This window comes from Muscardinus avellanarius, assembly GCF_963383645.1.
Source record: "Muscardinus avellanarius genome assembly, chromosome: 9".
Lineage (NCBI taxonomy): Eukaryota > Metazoa > Chordata > Mammalia > Rodentia > Gliridae > Muscardinus > Muscardinus avellanarius.
The window spans coordinates 89,558,858-89,579,996 of record NC_137795.1 but is presented as its reverse complement, the minus strand read 5'-3'; the positions used below and the strand labels follow the sequence as shown (position 1 = coordinate 89,579,996).

The window sequence follows — 21,139 nt, the reverse complement described above, 5'->3', positions numbered from 1 at the left end:
TAGCCTGAGTCTTCCTAAACATTTTAGATCTTGGCTGAAGGTCACTATTTCTTTAGTGCTTCATGTTGCATTGATTAGTGCAGCCGATTCTCCAGGGTTAGTGTCCTTGTGCTGACAAGAAGTCTGCATGTTGCAGCGACTGTTTGGGCAGGCCCAAGAGCTCAGTGTCACTGCGTGCGTGGTGGACCCTCAGCCACATCCGGTGGTTGGAGTGTCCCTGGGTTCAATCCCCAACACTGAAAAAATAAGAAGAGCGCAGTATCACATTCAGTGGTGGTCAGCATTGGACCATGGAGTGGTCTAGGCTTTGTGAAATACGGAACATGACCCAACCAGCGAATGGCTCTGAAACACAGCCACGACTGCGTTCTGCTTTCTTTGGGACTCTAGCTTTGGGACTTATATGTCATTATTGATTATATGAACACATAACCTCGATTTGGTTTTCCTTCCTTTGTTTGTGATTGTGATATAGGTAAAGACTTCCCCGTGTGTGACACCAAGCTGTGATCACTATATGTGACACGAGCTATGATATTATCTCTTGTTACTCTCTTCTGACACTAAATAATCTTTTCTAACAACTAAATTATTGCCTAGTAATTAACAGCTCTAATAAGGAGTGTCAGTATAACTACAGGAATCCCTGGCTAGCTAATTACACATTAACTGCCCTCATTGCAGGTAGGTTAATAACAAATCCTATTACCATGTTGTAAGTCACAGTCTCAAGGTAAGCAAGGTCACCCCAGGTTTGAACTAGAATCTAAAAGTTACCCCAGTAAGGTAAGAAATGTTTGGAGATCGGCAAAGCAGTAAGTGGTGTTTGGATGCACCAGAGGTGGTTTCTTCACTCTGGTGTATGTGGGAGCATTAGTTTTCTTCTGTGGATCTCACAGCTAAATATGTTAAAGGGAGGGTGTGCAGTTAGGCAGCGAGTGGGAAGTGATTGTGTAAATGATTTTGGAATGCTTTAAAACAGTGCATGTTACGTAAGGACACGCCTCAGGTTGGTGACCTGGCGGTTTAGCAGAACATACCTGGTCTTCTCTAAGTGGTAGTATTATTTATCTTGGACATTTCCCTTTCTCACATATAATAGAATTCCTTTTTTTTTTTTTTTTTTTTTTTTTTTGGTGGTCCTGGGGTTCCTGGAAGCCCTTCTACCTCCGGGCTACACTCCCAGACCTATTTTATATTTTTATTTAGAAACAGGGTCTCCTAAGCCAGCACACGCGGCCGGCTTCGAACCTGCGCAATCCTCCTGTTTCCGGGATTACAAGTGTGCACAAGTGTGCGCCACCACGCCCAGCTAGAATTCCCTTTTCTAAGCTTAGAATATTTAAAGCCAAATGCTACCATTAAGTGGGAGTAATTAAATATGGCAGGTATATTGCAAAAATTCTTGAAGTATTTGACAAATCTTAATTCCTCCTGACTATAGGAGAGTTATGAGGAGGGAGATGCTTCAGTCTATTTTGGTTTTTGCCTGCATTGAGACAGTGTGTGTGTGTGTGTGTGTGTGTGTGTGTGTGTGTGTGTCATTGATGATTGAACCCAGGGGCATTCTACCTCTGAGGTACACCCCCAGCCTTATCTTATTTTTATTTGGAAACAGGGTCTTGCTAGGTTGATGAGTCTTGCTACTTGCTGAGACAGTCCTCAAACCTGTAAGCCTCCTGTCTCAGCCTCCCAAGTACTGGATTACAGGTGTGCACCTGCACTGATACCTTTAAAAGATATTAGGAAGCCGGACATGATGGCACAGGCTTGTAATCCCAGCATCCCTGCAAACCTCAGTTCACAGACAGCCTCAACTATTTAGAGGCCCTCCACAACTTAGTGAGACCCTGTTTCAAAGTAAAGAATACAAAATAGGGCAGGGGGTGTAGCTCAGAGGTTGAATGCCCCTGGGTTCCATCCCCAGACCCACATAAAGAAAAGAAAAGGAGCCAGACGTGGTGGCACACACTTGTAATACCAGTACTTGGGAGGCTGAGATGGGAGGATCCACAGGTTCAAGGCCAACCCCAGCAACTTAGCAAGACTCTGTTTCCAAATAAAAAATAAAATAGAAGCCGGGCGTGGTGGCACACACTTGTAATCCCAGCATTTGGGAGGTTGAGACCAGAGGATCACAGTTTGCAGACAGCCTCAGCTACTTAGTGAGGCCCTTTGCAACTCAGCAAGACCTGTTTCAAAATAAAGAATAAAAAATAGGGCAGAAAGCCGGGCGTGGTGGCGCACGCTTGTAATTCCAGCATTTGGGAGGCTGAGACTGGAGGATCGTGGTTCGCGGACAGCCTCAGCTACTTAGTGAGGGCCCTCTGCAACTCAGTGAGACCCGGTTTCAAAATAAAGAATAAAAAATTGGGCAGGGGGTGTAGCTCGGAGGTCAAATGCCTCTGGGTTCCATCCCCAGACCCGCAAAAAAAAAAAAAAAAAAAAAAAAATAGGGCAGAGGGTGTAGCTCGGAGGTTGAATGCCTCTGGGTTCCATCCCCAGATCCCCCAAAAATAAAATAGGACTGGAAGTATAACCTCAAGGTGGCCCATGGATTCCACCCCTAGTACCACAAAATAAATAAATCTTGAGAGTTAGGTGCAGTGGTAAATACCTGTAATCTGAGTACTTGGGAGGATGAGCCACATGGAAGGTTTGAGGCCTATAGATGATAACTTAGCAAGGTTCTGTTTCAAAATAAAAAGGGGTGGCATATAGCTCAGGGCACAGTGCCCTAAGAGTCAGGCAGTAGCACGCACACGTACACACACACACACACACACACACACACACACAAAATCTCATGCACAAACATGAGAGCTCATGTGAATCATGAGTTTAGAGCTTTTGTGTATTTATACAAACACACGATGCTCTAAGCTAAGAAATTACCTGCATTCGCGAATTTATCTTTTAGCAAATTGATGAACATAGTGATATATTTGCAGCGTGCTACACTGAGCAAACTAAATGTGGTGTGGCGGACCTCAGGGCGAGGCCCCGTGCCATGGCGCCACAAGAAATCTCTGTGGTGGGCTGCCCTGCTCACCCCTTCTGTGCCCTCACGACTGTAGAAAAATGGGCTCTTGACCATTGAAGATGGATTCAAAATGATTATTTTGGAGAATCTTACTTTTAATCTCCAAACTATCTCTTTTTTTTTAGTTGGCCTGCCTATCTGAGGTATTCCTGGTGGATTTTAATGAAGTGAGATGTTTTTGTGTGTGTGTGTGTGTGTGTGTGTGTGTGTGTGTGTGTGTGGCACTGGATATTAAACCCAGCGGCATTCTATCTCTGAGCTCCACCCCCAGCCCTATTTTATTTTTATTTGGAAACAGGGTCTCGATAGGTTGATGAGCGCCTCATTACTTGCTGAGACTGTCCTCTAACCTGTGATCCTCCTGTCGTGGGCCCCCAAGTACTAGGATTACAAGTGTGTACCACTAGGCCCAGCCTGTAGCCTTGAGGGAGCCGGGCGTGGTGGCACACACTTGTAATCCCAGTACTTGGTAAGGCTGAGACAGTAGGATCACCCGTTCTCAGCCAGCCTAAGCTACTTAGGCCCTGTGCAACTTACACCCTGTTTCAAAAAAAAGACTGAAAAATAGGGCTAAGGGTAGAGCTTGGATGTAGAATACTCCTGGGTTCAATCCCTAGTACTGCCAAAAAAATAAAGCCTGGAGGGGATGTTTGTCATCCTTTAGGGTCCCTTTTCCATGTACAGCAGCTGCTCGGTTGTGTGCAATATGGGATTCTCTGGTTGATGAGTGCATATGTTTTTTTTTTTTTTTACTACTTTTCCTTTTATGAAGAATCTCAGTCTTTTCATATTCATAGACTGTAAGCAAGAGAAAAAAGTAAAGTCAAACCCTTATCACTGCAACGTCTTAAGTGGTAAAACAGTAAAAGGTGAAGATCTCATAACCCAAAATTATTACATACAATTATATATATAAATACATGTAAAGGAAATCTGGAAATCTTTCTGCTCTGTTTAAAACGTGTGTGTGTGTGTGTGTATGTGTGTGTGTGTGTGTGTGTGTGTGTACTTCTAGGGAGCAAACCCACCTTGTACATGCTAGACAAGTGCTGTACGTCTATGCTGCATCTTCACCTGGCTCATCTTGGCTACTTGGCTTTTATGTATGTGTTATAGATATACTCCCCATCCCCAAAACAACTTGTCAAATGAAAGAAGTAAAACTTAGCCGGCCATGGTGGCACACGCTTGTAATCCCAGCATTCAGGAGGCTGAGACTTGGAGGATCGTGTTTGCGGACAGCCTCAGCTACTACTCAGTGAGGCCTTTGCAACTCAGTGAGACCCTGTTTCCAAATAAATAATAGGGCTGGGGGTGGGGCTCAGAGGTAGATTGCCCTGGGTTCCATCCCCAGTACTGGGGGAAAAAAAAAAAAAAGGTAAAATTTTATGGTTGGTTTAATTCTGGACATTTAGAAAATTATGACTTGCTTGGCAGTGATTTCTTTCTTTCTATTTTTTTTTTTTTTTTTTTTTTGGTGGTACTGGGGTTCCTGGAAGCCCTTCTACCTCTGGGATACACTCCCAGACCTATTTTTTAACTTTTTTTATGTGGAAATAGGGTCTCTTAAGCCAGCGAGGCTGGCGCCGAACCAGCACGATCCTCCTGTCTCTGCCTCCCAAGCACGGGGATTACAAGCGTGCGCCACCACGCCCAGCGTCAGCAGTGATTTCAATACAGTTTATTTAAGATGAACAAAAGCCAATTTACAGAATTTTGAAAGGCTAATGGCTGATTTTTCCCAGTAATCCAGAATATGAGCTAGGCAAGATGGCATACATGTGTAGTCCCACTACTTGGGAGGTTGAAACAATAGAATCACAGGAGATAGAATGTCCCTGTGTTAAATTCCAGACCACAAAAGAAAAGACAAAAACGAATAGAATAACATGGTTGAAACTTCCAACTTATTTAGCCATTAATGCCACCTGTACTGGCAGAAGCCTTGGGAAAGATCTGTGTGGGTCACAGAGAGAGTCATTCGTTCAAGGCCATAAGAACTGCGCCTCCTGATTCCCCCCCCCCCTGCCGCCCCTGGTATTGGGGATGGAACCCAGGGGCATTCTACTCCAAGCTACAGTTCCAGCCCTATTTTTTGTCTTTTTATTTTTGAAACCGGGTCTCACTGAGTTGCAAAGGGCCTTGCTGAGTAGCTGAGGGTGTCCGTGAGCCGCGATCCTCTGGTCTCTGTCTCCGAATGCTGGAATTACAAGCGTGGGCTACCATGCCCAGCTTGTGACTCCTGATTTTTGTCCATTTTTTCCACTCTCTACATGGGAACAGGACTGTTTTCTTCATCTCCTCTCAGTCCTACTTTTTGCTGAAGTAAACCTGGACCGCCTATGAAGTGCACCGGAGGGGAGAGGAACAACAAAATATAAGTTTGTTTGGTAGCATGCTTTTGGAGTAGAAGAGATGGTTTTTTATGTTTTAGTTTTTGAGGTACTGGGGATTGAACCCAGGGGCCTTCTATCACTGAGCTATACCCCCAGACTTGTTTTTTATTTCCAAACAGGGTCTCACTAAGTTGTGAAGGGCCTCACTAAATTGCTAAGGCTTTGACCCTGCGATCCTTCTGTCTCAACCTCCCAAATACTGAGCTTACAAGCATGTACCACTAGGCTTGGCTGTAGGGAGAGTTTTGAATGTGAGAGTAAGAAGAATTTGCTCTTGTATGAGAATTACCTAAGCAACTGTTTTAGAAGATTGTCCCTCTCGCTGATTGCAAAGGAAGGGTTTAGAGCTGTGAAAGCCATCTAGAAGATGACCACCCTGATCCAGAGCTGGGATGAAGGTCAGGCTCGATGGGGACAGGCCAGGGAAGAGGAGGAGCCAGAGGCATTTTGTTGGAGCTGTAGGAAGAAAGCCTAACCAGATTCCTCCCAGAGGTTTCCATCCAGGGGCAAGGGCGTTGGATTCAACTTCCAGCCTTTATTAGGAGAAGTGAGTGGGTTTTTAGAAAAGTAATTTTAGGCAAGTCTGATAAAACTAAAAGTATGGAGGACCAGTTATAAAGGTACAGTAGTTAGGGCATACACTTACTCCTTTAAAACTATTAGATGATCCACCCCCCTCCCCAAGATAAATAAAAGCGTAAGATAATAGTCTTCCCAGAGTGAGAAGATACAAAGGTAATTCTTAAAATACAAATACCAAACCACGGTCGTGGTGCACACCTGTAGTCCCAGTACTTGGGAGGCTGAGGAAGGAGGATCACAGATTTAAGAAGAGCGTCAGCAATTTAGCAAGATCCTGTTTCAAAATAAAAAATTGGCTAGGGTTATAACTTGCAGGTAGAATGCCCCTGGGTTGTTCAGTCCCTAATACCAAAATAAAAACAAAACAAAACAAAAAACACAGACCAGGCATGGTTGTACATACTTATAGTTGTAGCAAGACCCTGTTTCAAAATAACAAATAAAATAGTGCTGGAGCTGTAACTCAGAGACAGAATACCCCTGGGTTCAGTCTCCAGTACTAACTGCACACACGCACTTCACACTGTTGTGCAAGGGGCTGATACCTTTCCAAATAAGTTTTTGTTACTTTTTTGTTTATAAAAAGCAGCTCTAGGCATTGGACATCAGGGTAAGGGAGGAGTAGAAGAAAGGGGAGTGGGCGAGGTGGCCTTTGAGAAAGGAGGAATGGCTTTGACGGTGGTATTCTGAGCTATAGCATTTATTTTTCAGTGTTAAATCTGAAAAACAAGTGGAGATTAATGCAAGTAGGAGTCCCCAGGATGACTGCCTGCTTGCTAATTGTGATTCCTGGTGGGGTGGCTTTGGGCATCCACAGGACTTTAATCTGAAGAAAGCAGCATACTTTATAAAACTTTCCATTTTAATGTTCAAAGGAAATAGAGGAAGACGCAATAACTTATGGTCACTGGTTCATAAACAGCCAAGAATAAAACATGGATATGTGATTCATCCCCTTTAAAGCCACAGGCCAGCTTACTGTGAGTCACCTGAGCAGGCAGCTTTAAGAATTGGTACATTTTTGTGTGATTCATTTTAATTAATATGTATTCCTTAAGGGATACAGGTAGCTGAAATTTCTACACTTCAAAAGTGTCATAGTTGTGTTAATAGTTTAGTCCTTTGGTGCAGTTTGAAGCGGATCTTAGTCATTTTCAGTGATGTGTAATACTTCCTAGTAAGAAAGAGCCGCATTATACTTCTCCTTTTGCAGAAGCAATTGAGATGCAGAGAGGAAGACCATGGGCAGGTCAGAGAGTAGGTTAGTGGGCATCCTGAGGTTAGACTCGTAGTTTCTTGGGGTTTCGTCTGTTGTTCACCTCTGAGGAGCCAGCATCCCAGTGGAGGCCGCTCTGCCAGATGGCCACAGTATGTTAGGTGATACCACTGTCCTCTCCTGCAGCGTTGCTAATGCCTCGAGAACAGATCTGCCTTGGGTTTGGAAGCCCTCTACCTGGAGAGGGTGGTGGAGACTGAAGTGTGCAGAAGAGAGCTGGAAGGCTGCTCAGCTAGATCCTCTTCAGCAGCTCAGCCAAGGCACCTGCGTGACCTTGAGCCCAAGTACCTGCAGGCCAAGGGCCGCCCCTTCGCCCCTGGCCTTGGGCAGGGCTGCCTGGGCTGGTGTTTCCTGGCACTGCACTTCCAGCCAGCCTGCAGGAGCCCTGGGTAGCTGTGAAGCCTTGGCATGCCATGCAGGTCTTGGGAAAACTCCCTGTGTCATCTTTTTTTGTTTGTTTGGCTTTTTGGTACTGGGGATGGAACCCAGGGCATTCTACCTCCGAGCTACACCTCCAGCCCTATTTTAAATTCTTTATTTTGATATAGGGTGTCACTAAGTAGCTGAGGCTGGCTTCGAACCTGCTCAATCCTCCTGTGTCCGCCTCCCAAGGACTGGGATTACAGCATGCACCACCACACCCAGCTGGCCTAATACACTTTTTTTTTTTTGGTAGTGCTAGGGACTGAACCCAGGGGCATTCTACCTCCAAACTATACCCTCAACCCTATTTTTTATTCTTTGTTTTTGAAACAATGTCTCACTAAGTTGTGAAGGGCCTCACTAAGTAGCTGAGGCTGACTACAAACCTGAGAGCCTCCTGTCTCAGCCTCCCAAGTATGAGATTACAGGTGTATAATGAAATTTTTTTCTAGAATTAGTTTTATCAGGTCACCGGGCGTGGTGGCGCATGCTGTAATCCCCGCACTTGGGAGGCGGAGACAGGAGGATCGCGCAGGTGCTGGCTTGAGACCCTGTTTCCAAATAAAAAAGTATAAAAATAGGTCTTGGAGTGTAGCCCGGAGGTAGAAGGGTTTCCAAGAACCCCAGTACCACCAAAAAAAAAAGTATCAGGTTGTTGGGTGTGGTGGCACACACTTGTAATCTCAGTTCTTGAGAGGCTGAGACAGGAGGATCACAGGTTCGTGGACAGCCTCAGCAATTTAGTGAGACCCTTTAAACTTATTGAGATCTTGTATCAAAATAAAATAGGACTGGGGTTATAGCTCAGAGATAGAATACCCCTGTGTTCAATCCCATCACTAAGAAAAAAAGTTTATTGTAATGAATTTTTCCTAAGATGAGTATTTTTATCCCATTTTTGGTTTATAGTTTGGGTCTCTTCTGCCAGCATCTACCAACTTACCTTCCTTCCTTCGTTTGTTTATTGTGGTGCTGTGGGTCCATCCCAGGGCCTCAGCCATGCTAGGCAAGCCCTCTACCACTGTGCTGTATCCCCACCCAACATCTGTACCTACCCAGCCAACCTACCTTCCTTCCTTTCTGCCCTCACATTTACCACTGGGGTCCTCTACTACTGAACTGCATCCCCAGTCCTTATTTTGAGATAGGAACTTACTAAATTGCCAAGGCTGGCCTCTAACTCATTTTCCTGCCTCGGCCTCCTGAGTAGCTGGGATTACGTGGTGCACACCACTGGATCTGGCCTTAACATCTTTATCTTGAAAAAGGGTTTTGCACATGGAAGAGACATTCCTTTGTGGGAGGACTCAGCTAGGCATCATTGTGCTGGCCACTTTGAGGAGGCCTCGTTTATTACAGTGGCCAGAGCAGAACATCCCCGCTCCAGAAGCTCTTGTCTCCACCCCAACCCAGGCTGTGAGCGCTTCTTTTCTGCTCTTGTGTTTTATAAGTGTGACTCAGCACATCTGTAAACATGGATCAAAAATGTGTTAATGCAGGAAGACAGCAGACACAGGAAGGAGGAACCAATAATTAAGGGTTCTTTTATTTGTTTGGAATGAGCACGCAGGCAAAGCCACTTATTGGTAGCTTGAGGAAGCTTAAAAGTAGGAGGAAAGGGTATATATAAAACCTCCCGGGACACAGGAAACCCCTGTTACCTAATACCTCATCTGCAGCTTTCCTCTAACCCCAAGCACTTCTGTGTGCTACTTAAGGAGAACCAAACCTATACTTTGTTTTTACAGATCTCCGTTGTCGTTTGGCAGGGCTGTTGCGCAGCTGACCCCTTTCAGCAGCACCTGTAGTAATAACATGGCAGGAGAGGCCCCGCTGGCTGGCTGGAAGCAGCTGTGAAGGCAGACTGCACATCGCCTGCTTGGATCTCATCTTGCTGGCTTGCCTTACCAGAAAGGGGACTCTGGAGAAGGCGGGGTTAAAATCTGAGCCACCGCCCGGCCCTTCCCCAGGGTTGCAGCTTTGCCTGCGCCATCTTGAAAGTTGAGCATTTTGTTTGATCCATTCACAGGGCAGCACTGTGAGCAAGCCCAGCTGAAACCCGGCCTTTTGGGCAAGTTACTTAGCCTCCTCTGTGTGCCTGGGTTTTCTTACACTCTTCACAATATGCTTCTTATTATTTGGCATTTACCTACCGATAAAAGTGTGTTACACTATATGTGGCAGCTTCACATCAGTACATATGTGGTGTTTTACTGGAGTTTGAACTGAGTAGCATTCTACCTCTGAACTATACCCCCACCCCTTTTTATTTTTTATTTTGGAACAAGGTCTTGCTAAGTTGCTGAGGCCGGCCACCAACCTGCAATCCTCCTGTTTCAGTCTCCCAAGTACCAGGATTACAAGCATGTACCACCACACCTACTTTAGAACTTTTTTTTTTTTTTTTTTTTTTTTTTTTTTTGGTGGTGGTGGTCCTGGTATTCTGCCTCTGAGCTATAACCCCAGCCCTATTTTTTATTCTTTATTTTGAATCAAGGCCTCACTAAGTAGCTGAGGCTGTCTGCAAACCTGTGATGTTCCTGTTTCAGCTTCCCAAGTAACTGGCATTACAAGTATACACCACTACACCCCACTAGCATAGAATTTATTTATATTTTTTGTGGGTCTGGGGGTGGAACCCAGGGGCAGTCAACCTCTTGAGTTACACCCCTACCCTATTTTTTATTCTTTATTTTGAAACAGGGTCTCACTAAGTTGCGGAGGGCCTCACTAAGTAGCTGAGGCTGTCCGCGAACCCTAGTCCTCCAGAATACTGGGATTACAAACCTGTGCCACCACGCTGGGCTAAGTTTTTTTTTTTTTTTTTTTGGTGGTGGTGGTACTGGGGTTCCTAGAAGCCCTTCTACCTCTGGGCTACACTCTCAGACTTTATATATATATATATATTTTTTTTTTTTTTAATTTTTTTTAAATTTGGAAACAGGGTCTCTTAAGCCAGCAAGGCTGGCAGCTTGATCCTCCTGTCTCCGCCTCCCAAGCACAGGGATTACAAGCATGCGCCACCACGCCCGGCTGGGCTAAGAATTTTTTAAAATACTCTTTTGCAGCCTGGCGTGGTGGTGCACTTGTAATCCCCGCACTTGGGAGGCGGAGACAGGAGGATTGCACAGGTTCAAAGCCAGCCAGCAGGGCTGGCTTACAAGACCGTTTCCAAATTTTAAAAATAGTATAAAATTAGGTCTGGGAGCGTAGCACGGAGGTAGAAGGGTTTCCAGGAACCCCAGTACCACCAGAAGAAAAAAAAAAGTCTTTTGCATAAGTACAATACGTGGTTGTAATTCTAGAGGACAGACTGTTTTATGGCCTTTTTCACCTCATATTCAAGCATAAGCACTTTTCTCTGTTCCTTAGCCTTTACAAATAGATTTCTGTGGTTTTGTGCAGTGAATAACTATATTTGTTTGAATATATTGTTTTCTTTTTTAAAGAAAACTATAAATGCTGATGAAAATTACTGCAGATAGTTGGGTTATCTTGAAAGGTCTTTTTGGATTTTGCCTTTTTGATTTGCTACGGTGAGCGAAGAATGACACCCGCAGACCTCAGGAAGGGGAGTAAAAGGTTTATTGGAAGCAGCAGGGAAGGGGGGAAGAGTGGCTGAACACCCCCAAAGGGGCTGGAACTCTGGGTCCAGCAGCTGCCTTCAGGACAATACTTGAGAGTAGCCCAAGCTGAACTGCCTTCAGGTGCAGGCTGCTTTCTTCCAGAGTGTTCATGCTATCTGCCAGAAGGGAATAGAGAAAAGTGGAACTCCAGAAAAGTGGAACTCCGGGGTCCAGTAGCTGCCTTCAGGGTCACTACCCGAGTGTCGCCCGAGCCAAGTGCCCATCAGTTGCAAACTACTTTCTCCCAGAGTCCACGCGATCTGCCAGAAAAGAGGTGCAGGTCACCCCTAGCGGCCTGGCCAGCCTTGATGTCCAGCAGAGGCCTTCAGGTCACTACTCGAGAGTCGCCCGAGCCACGTGCCCTCAGATGCACTCTGCCTTCTCTCAGAGCCAACGCGACCTGCAAGAGAGAGAACAGCTCCCCAAAAGGGGAGGGGGTCCAGAGAGGGAAAGTCCCCCATTTGTCATCTGTTTTGGTTAGGGTGACTTTTGGGATTCCAAGGAGAATTTGCATAGGGTATTTGCAAGTCCTTTGAAGGGTCTTCTTTCAGGAATGCCAGACTTGTGGGTTTGTTGATTAGTAAACAGATGGCTTTGTGAAGCTCTGGCCCTCTTATCTCTGAGCCTTTGGAGTTTCAGGCATTTGTCGCCCCTCAGGAAACTCAGGAAATTACCGAGGCCTTTTCCCTATCTGCCTTTTTCCTTTCTATCTCCTCAATGTGGTTCTTTGGTACTGTTCTGAAGTTGGCCTACCTTATCAATGTGAAATCACCCCCAATCCATAACTCTGGGTTAAAGGTAAAGCTGCTTTGTGTCAGTGTCTGGGGTGTGAGGAGGACTGTGCTCGCTGTCCAAAGGACTCTACAGTCATCATTCTCAACTCCTGCTACTCAGTGAGAGACAGACAGACCAAGAGAGAGAGTACACGCATGCACACGCACCAGGGATGGAACCCAGAGGCATTTTACCTCCAGGATATACCCCAAACCTGTTTGTTTTCATTTAGAAACAGGGTCTTACTAAGTTACTGAGGCTGTCCATGAACCTGCAATCTTCTTATCTCAGTCTCCCAAGTACTGAGTTTACAAGTGTGTGTCATCATACCTGGCTATATTTAAGCTTCAGTATAATCCCAGGGAGGCTTAGTCAGGAGGATCACAGGTTCAGAGACAGCCTCAGCAAGTAGTGAGACTCTCATCTACCTAGTGAGACCCTGTTTCAAAATAAAGAATAAAAAATAAGGCAGGGAGTGTAGCTTGGAAATAGAATGCTCCTGGGTTCAATCCCCAGTACAACAATAAAATAAATAAGCAAACAAAGTTAAATTATTTAAAATATGAAATGAAAAACATTCCCATATTTTAGATGTTCAGTAACATGTTACTAGTGGCTACTGTTTAATAGGTTGGGGTTTTTTTTATTTGTTTGTTTTTGTTTCTTTGAGATACTGGGGATTGAGCCCAGGAGCATTATGCCTCTGAGCTACTGAGCTACATCCCCAGCCCTATTTTTTACCCCCCCCCCCCATGGAACACAGGGGCATTCGACTGAGCTACACCTCCTGCCCTATTTTTTGTTTTTAATTCTTTATTTTGAAAGCCGATCTCACTGAGTTGCAGAGGGCCTCACTTAAGTAGCTGAGGCTGTCTGTGAACCACGATCCTCCAGTCTCAGCCTCCTGAATCCTGGGATTACAAGTGTGTGCCACCACGCCCAGCTTTACTTTATTTTGAAACAGGGTCTCACTAAGTTGCAGAGAGCCTCACTAAATAGCTGGACCTGGCTGCAAACCTGCGATCCTCCTGTCTCAGCCTCCCAAAGTACTGTGATTACAAGCGTGCCTCATCACTCCCGGCCAGTTACCGTTTTGAATAGTACAGATCGAGAACACATTTGTCCTTGTAGAAAGTTCTGTCAAGTAGGGCAGTTTAAGAGTATTCTAACTGCTCCACTTCTTAACCTTACAGTCATAATAAAGGACCATCTTATGTGGAGACCTTACTTTTTACTTTTATTTTTGTGTGTGTGTGGTACTTGGGATTGAACTTAAGGGCATTCTACCTCCAAGCTACATGCTCAGCCCTAAATTTAATTTTTATTTTAAAACAGGGTCTCGCTAAGTTGCTGGGCTGGCCATGAACATACAGTCCTCCGGCCTCGGCCCTCAAGGACTAGGATTACAGTGTGTACCACCTCACCCAGCTATGTGGAAGCTTTTCTAGAGCAGAGTTCATATACTATGGCTACCTGTTTTTGTATGAAGTTTTACTGGAGCACAGCCTTACCCATTTCACTGCTTTCTCTCTCTTCTCTTCTTTTCATGAAACAGGTCTCCCTAAGTTGCAGAGGGCCTCACTAAGTAGCTAGGCTGACTGGCCACGAACTGGCCATGAACCTGCGATCCTCCTGTCTCTGCCTCCCAAGGCTAGGATTACATGCATGCCCAGCCAGCTGTTCTCTTTGTCTCTTTTTGTGCTGGGCGTCAGGGCTGAGTGTTGGCTACAGACTATATGTGACCCACAAAACCAAAATTACTTATCAGACCCTTTGTGAAAAGCTTTGCCAGAGTCTTTATTGAGAGCAAGGTTTTCACCCTCAGCACTATTGATGGTTTATTCCAGATAATTCTTTGTTGTGGGAGCTGGCCGGTGTATTATCGGACACTTTAACAGCATCCTTGGTCTCTATTCACTAGTGGAAAACACCTACCCCCAGTTGTGATAACCAAAAATATCTTCAGACAGTGCAAACCACCCCTGGCCAAGAACCATGAATCTCAAGTGACGTGACACTGGGTAGGAATGTTGGCTGTAAAAGTAAAATCAAGTAAATCCACTAAAGAAGCAGAATAAATTAAAGAGTAAGTTTTTATATTATTTATACTTAAGCATTATCTTCTGAAACAGAAATGTTGATACAAATTACGACAGAATGGCTAAAGTAGGTCAGAGAAGTGGCCTGTTTGCCAACTGAGGAGCAAAAAAGTAGAGCCGGGTGGTGCGGGCCTGTGATCCCTGTACTTAGAGAGACAAGAAGATTGCAAGTCGGGCATGGTGGCGAAAGCTTGTAATCTCAGCTTTTGGGAGGCTGAGACAGGCAGATGTGGTTCAAGGCCAGCCTCAGCTTCTGCTTAGTGAGGCCCTTTGCAACTCAATGAGACCCTGTTTCAAAATAAAGAATAAAAAAAAATGGGGCTGGGGGCGTAGCTCAGAGGTACAAACCCCCTGGATTCCATTCCCAATACCAAAATAAAAAGGAGGATTGCAGGTTTCAGGCCAGTCTCAGCAGCTTAGTGAGACGCCATTTCAAATGTAAAATGCAATAGGGCTAGGCTGTCACTCTGGGTTCAGTGCCCAGTACCACACACACATAAGTAGAAATCACAGCGGGAAGAACTGGTTATGTTTTTTGTTTTGTGATACTGGGATTGAACCCAGGGGCACTGTACCTCTGCAGTACACCCCCAGCCCTAATTTTTATTCTTTACTATGAAACAGGGTCTCACTAAGTTGCAGAGGGCCTATGTAGCTGAGACTGGCCATGAACCTGCGATCCTCCTGTCTCAGCCTCCCAAGTACTGGAATTACAAGCCTGCGCCACGTGTCTGGCTTTATTTAATAGTATTTCTAAACTCTCAGTTTGGAAATTAAAGTGAATTAGAATTGGTAAAATATTGAGGCTTGGAAGTACAACCCAGTGATGGAATGCTTGCCTAAATCCCAATACCACACACACACACAAAAAAAACGTTTTCTGAAAGAATACTTCTATTAGTGCATTACGTCTGCACGTGGTGAGGTTAGACACGATGTCAACATGCATGCCGCGGCTCCTGCGCTCCCTCCGCCCACCCTGCCCCCACGCCCCTTAGCGAGCTTGGTGTGCTGCCCTCGGGTGTGGCCGCAGTGTGAATTGACTGTCTGGTTGCTCAGGCCTCCCTTTTCACCTCCCTCCCGGAACCTTCCCCTGTCTCACTGTCCTCTCATTTAACTGAAGTTCCCTTTGTGTCCCATTCCCTCTCTGTCACACAGAGTGAGAGGCAGGACCCTGGAGCTTGAGGCTGGCTGGTCTTGCTCAGCACAGTAGTCTCTAGTTCCATCTATTTTCCTGCAAGTGACATGATTTTGCGCCTCTTTGGGCTGGGTAGAATCTCATTGTGTATATACACATTTTCTTTATGTAGTCCTCTGTTGCGGACATCTGGGTTGTTCCATACGTGGCTCTTGTGAGTCGCGCTGCTGTGCCACTGTAGTATTCTAACTTCAGTCCTTTTGGGACAGCACTGAAGAGCAGTACCGCTGGTTCCTATGGTGGTTCCATTCCTGGCCCTTTTTCTTTTCTTGGTAGGGAATACAAGAGTTTTATTTAGGAAGTGGGGCACAGTAATAAAAGAAGGCCATGATAAAAGGGAGTTACATTCCAGAGAAACATTTTTAGTCTCTTGAGAAACCTCCAATACTGATGTTCATAGTGGGTATACTAATTTGAGAATCCCACCAAGAGTGTATAAGGGTTCCTACTTCCTCACGTTTTCACCAGCATTTATTATTTATTGTCTTTATTTTTTTATTTTTTTGCAGTACTGGAGATGAAACCCAGGGGCATTCTACCTCTGAGTTATACCCTCAGCCCTATTTTTCATTCATTATTTTGAAATAGGGTCTCTCTGAGTTGCAAAGGGCCTCACTAAGTAGCTGAGGCTGGCTGCAAACTGCAATCCTCCTGTATCAGCCTCCCAAATGCTGGGGTTATAAGTGTGTGTCACCATGCCTGGCTTATTGTTGGAACCCAGGGGCATTCTACCTCCGAGCTACACCCCCAGCCCTATTTTTATTTATTTATTTATTTATTTATTTATTTATTTATTTATTTATTTATTTATTTATTGTACTGGGGGTGAAACCCAGGGGATTTTCTACCTCTGGGCTATACTTCCAGACCTATTTTATACTTTATTTCAAACAGGGTCTCACTAAATTGCTGAGAGCCTCACTAAAGCACTGGGATTACAAGCATGCGCCACCATGCTCAGCTAGTCTTTATTTTTGAAACAGGGTCTCGCTAAGTTGTAGAGGCCCTCACTGAGTTGCAGAGGGCCTCACTAATTAGCGGAGGCTGTCCCTGAAAGGTGATCCTCCAGTCTCAACCTCCTGAATGCTGGGATTACAAGCGTGCGCCACCACACCCAGCGTTTGTCTTTATTCTTGATGGCTGCCATTCTAACTGGAGTTAGATGGAATCTCAGTGTAGCGTGATTTACATATTTTCTTATTACTAATATACTGAAGATATATTAATATTCTTCTCTCTCGTGTGTATTGGGGGGGCTGGAAATTGAACCTAGGGATGTTCTACCTCCAAGTTATACCCCCAGTCCTATTTAATTTTTTATTTTGAAACTGGGCATGGTGCCACACACTTGTAATCCCAGTACTTGGAAGGTTGAGACAGAAGGGTTACAGGTTCAAGGACAGCCTCAGCTACTTAGTGAGGCCCTCTGCAATTTACTGAGACCTTGTTTCAAAATAAAGAATAAAGCCAGATAGCTGGGTGTGGGGCTCATGTTTGTAATGCTAGCATTTGGGAGGCTGAGACAGGAGGATTGCAGTTCACGGACAGCCTCAGCTACTTAGTGAGGCGCTTTGCAACTCAGTGAGACTCTGTTTCAAAATAAAGAGTAAAAAATAGGGCTGGGGGTATAGCTCGGAGGTAGAATGCCCCTGGGTTCCATCCCCAGTACCGAAGGAAAATAAATAAATAAATAAATAAATAAATAAATAAATAAATAATAAAGCCAGGTGTGCTGGTGCTTGTAATCCCAGCATTTGGGAGGCTAAGACAGGAGGATCGCAGTTCAAGAACAGCCTCAGCTACTTAGGCCCTCTGCAACACAGTGAGACCCTGTTTCAAAATAAAGAATAAACATAGGGTTGTGGGTGTAGCTCGAAGGTAGAATGCCTCTGAGTTCCATCCCCAGTACCATAAAAAAAAATAAACAGGATCTCATTAAGTTGTAGAGGCTGACTTGGAACCTGTGATGCTCCCATCTCAACCTCCCAAGTACTGGGATTAGAGGCATGTACCACCATGCCTGCTGGTGAATATTTATCATCTATTTATTAGCCATGTGTGTTTCTTCTTTTGAGAAGTGTCTGTTGAAGTTTTGTTTTTCGATTTGAAACAGGATGTCACCAAGTTGCTGAGGCTGTCCCCGAACCTATGATCTCCAGTCTCAGCTTCCCCAGTACTGGGCCTAGGAGTAGGCCACCGCACCTGGCTTTTTGTTGTTGTTAAGTGTTGAGGAGGAACAAGATCCTGTTTCAAAATAAATATAAAGACAGCTCTTCAATATAAAAAGGGCTTGGGGTGTATCTCAGAGGTAGAATGTCCATGCATTCAAATGGTGGTCCCACAAGACACGGTGCTGAAATGAAAATGTATTATAAGTTACACAGAGTGGAGCACACTTTTATGGAAAGTGGTTCCCATATAATTAAAGATGTAAGAGAGTTCACAGGTTTGGCTACTGAATTAAAGTGAATTTTACAGCTAAACTTGCATGCTGCCACGCATGAAACGTTTGCTTGTTTGTTTGTTTGTTCCAGATCTCACCAATATCTTTGAGTCCTTCCTGCCCCAGTTGTTGGCCTATCCTAACCCCATAGATCCTCTCAATGGCGATGCTGCAGCCATGTACCTCCACCGGCCAGAAGAATACAAGCAGAAAATTAAAGGTAAGAAGGCACAGAGGTCAGCCGTGAGGCCCAAGTTAAATCTCAGCCTGGCTTGGTGGCGCACACTTGTGATCCCCATACTTGGGAAGCTGAGACTGGAGGATCGAAGGTTCAAGGCCAGCCCCAGCAATTTAGTGAGGCCCTCTGCAACTCAGACCCTGTTTCCAAATAAAGAATAAAAAATAGGGCTGGGGGGTGTAGCCCCGGGTTCCATCCCCAGTACCACAAAAAAGGAGAAAAAAAAAACCCTTCTTAGCCACTTAGTTTCTCTTATTTTTTTCTCAGACCTAAGTAAAGAGGCAGCCGTGGGCCGCAGTAAGGCTCGTCGGCTTCCAGAGCCAGCCAGTTTAAAGTCCTGTTTCCCATGGTTAAGACAGTCTGCATGCTAATGCAACTGGAATTTTCATTAAAAGGAAATAAGTATGTAAAAAATTGGCGCAATCCCTGGCGGTTTACTGGAGCCCATGGGCTCGTCCTTTCTACCTCTGCATGCATTTGAGAGCTATCATACTGAAAATCCTAGATATATAAGCTTCACCAGAAAGGAAAGGAATTCCAAGTCGGCAAAAACGCGCTTGCTCGTCTTAAAACGTGGTAGGCCCCGGTGTCCTCCCATTTCCAGGAGGACTTGCCCATGTGTGGTGTGTGGCCCTCTGAGGCGCACCTGTAAGACATGGCAGAGTGTTGCTATAACTCACTGGAACCGTGCCAGGTGTAAGCCGCACAGGAGCCCAGGGGCTACTGATTGAACACAGCTTTCCTTCTGTTTGTCTCCTCCTCCTCTCCAGGTCACATAGGGTACTGTTGCTTAAAGTAGAAATGAATCTACTATAATTTACTTAGGTCTTAAGTACATCCACAAATTAATATATAATTTACATAGCACAATATCTACATAGCCAAGCAAACAGGTATTCCAAGAAAGAGGCAGTCAGCTTAAACCAAATAAAATTGTTATGAGACTACATTAGAAATTTGACAAAAGAGGCTGGGCGTGGTGGGCACGCTAGTAACTCCAGCATTCGAGATGCAGAGACTGTAGGATTGCGGCTCATGGACAGCCTCAGCTACTTAGCAAGGCTCTCCGCAAACTCGGGGAGACCCTGTTTCAAAAATAAAAGGACTAGCTGGGTGTGATGGTGCACGCGTGTAGTCCCAGCATTTGGGAGGCTGAGACCAGAGGATCACAGCTCGCGGACAGCCTCAGCTACTTAGCAAGGCCCTCTGCAACTCAGTGAGACCCTGTTTCAAAATAAAGAATAAAAAATTGGGCAGAGGGTGTAGCTCGGAGGTCAAATGCCCCTGGGTTCCATCCCCAGACCCGCAAAAAAATAATAAATAAAAAATAAAAGCACTAAAAAAATAGTGCTGAGGGTATAGCTCGGAGATACAACGCCCCTGGGTTCTATCCCCAGTACTGCAAAAAAATTGACAAAAGAATTGCTTAACAAAGTATCTGCAAACCACGTATTTCTGTAGTTCTGATATTCATTATGCTCAGCAGTTCAACACTAGCCCTATTTTAGTGCATTTCTGCTGTGGTCCCAGTTACAAAAGGAATACAACCTATTTCCATCTTAGACGTAGCCAGCCCTGGCTTAAGGAGCCTCGCTTTCTGAAGTGTTTATACTGGCAGTCAACCTTTGCTCTAACCCAAGAGAATCCTGGCCCTCATACCTGAGCTCATCTTGCTTCCTGCCATACCTTTATATCTACCCCTCCCATCTTTTCTTTCTCTTATAGGAAGTAAGAGGTGTCCTGCCCAGTCTCAGGCTCGCCCCCCACCAGCCCTTGTTCTCCCAACTACCCTTCCTCCTCTGCCCTCGCTCGCGGGCGCCCACCCAGCAGCCTCCCTCAGGAGCACTCTCTTCATTTCATTTTCAGACACCCTTGCCTTGGGCTCTGCACTTGCTGGCTTCCCCTCTGCTGCCTGGGGCTTCATTTTTTTCCTGATTCTGTGGGCTCTTCTCCGGTCCCATGTTCTGGTCCTCTCTACAGCTTGGGCATTTTACTCTGCCTCACTGAACGCTTCTCATCCCGTTTCCCAAATGCGGCCATTCTCTTACAGTTGGCCCTTAGGCTGCCCCTCTCCTCCTTGGGAAGCTCATTCTCCGCTCACAGTGTCAGGTCAGTGATTGGCAAGTGTGTGCGTCCAGGCCTGGCGCCTCTTCCCGGCTGCCAGCTGGGCATTCCCGCTGTGTGGCGCGGTATGGCAAAGCGTGTGTATACGTTTCTGCCCTAGACTTTAGTCAGCCTTCATATCTAGTTGATGCTCCTTTAGAGTGTAGATTTGAAAATGCGTTTAAAGCTGGAGTGTTGGCACACACTTGTAATCTCTGTATTTGGGAGGCTGTGACAAGAGGATCACAGGTTTGAGGACAGCCTCAACAAAGTAGTGAGACTCAGCAACCTAGTGAGACTGTGTCAAACGTAAAATAGGTCTGGAGGTGTGTGGTTCAGAGGAAGAACTCCCCTGAGTTGAATCCCCAGCACCATATAAAGAAAAGAAAACAGGTTTAAATATTGGGTAACCTGTGTAAGTGGGCGCCCTTGAGCCTGCTAAAGACATGTCCTGCCCCAAAATTTAGCTGAGTGGCTCAGTTCAGGGCTCTTTGGTATTGAGGTAATGTACACCTTTGCCTTCCCTAATCAGAACGCATCACTGTTGGGTGAGTTTCAGGTGCCCAAGCATATTCTCTTCCATTGTGAGTCATAGAAAGTTGCAAACCTATAAAAAAAAAAAAAAGCCAAGTGTAGCCAGGCGTGGTGGTGCACGCTTGTAATCCCAGCATTCAGGAGGCTGAGACAGGAGGATCGTGGTTTGCGGACAGCCTCAGCTACTTAGTGAGGGCCTTCAAATAGGGCTGGTGTGTAGCTCGGAGGTCAGATGCCCCTGGATTCCACCCCCAGACCCACAAAAAAAGAAAAAGCCGAGCGTGGCGTCACACACCAGTAATCCCAGTGCTTGGGAGGCTGAAACAGGAGGATCACAGGTCCGAGGGTAGCTTCAGCAATTTAGTGAGGGCCTCAGCAACCTAGCACAAGACCCTATTTGAAAA

At 45.4% G+C, this 21,139-nt stretch overlaps 1 protein-coding gene across 2 annotated transcripts in view; it reads left to right on the top strand.

Annotated features, from left to right (window-relative positions):
• The window catches only part of UBE2H (ubiquitin conjugating enzyme E2 H), a gene marked incomplete at both ends in the record, with an annotated part of 115,920 nt that overhangs the window by 90,692 nt on the left and 4,089 nt on the right, over positions 1-21,139 (top strand). For both annotated transcript variants that reach the window (XM_080701450.1, XM_080701449.1), the window contains one exon: positions 17,952-18,080. In XM_080701450.1, coding sequence (XP_080557576.1) covers positions 17,952-18,080 — 129 coding nt within the window. The remainder of the gene's footprint in view (positions 1-17,951; positions 18,081-21,139) is intronic.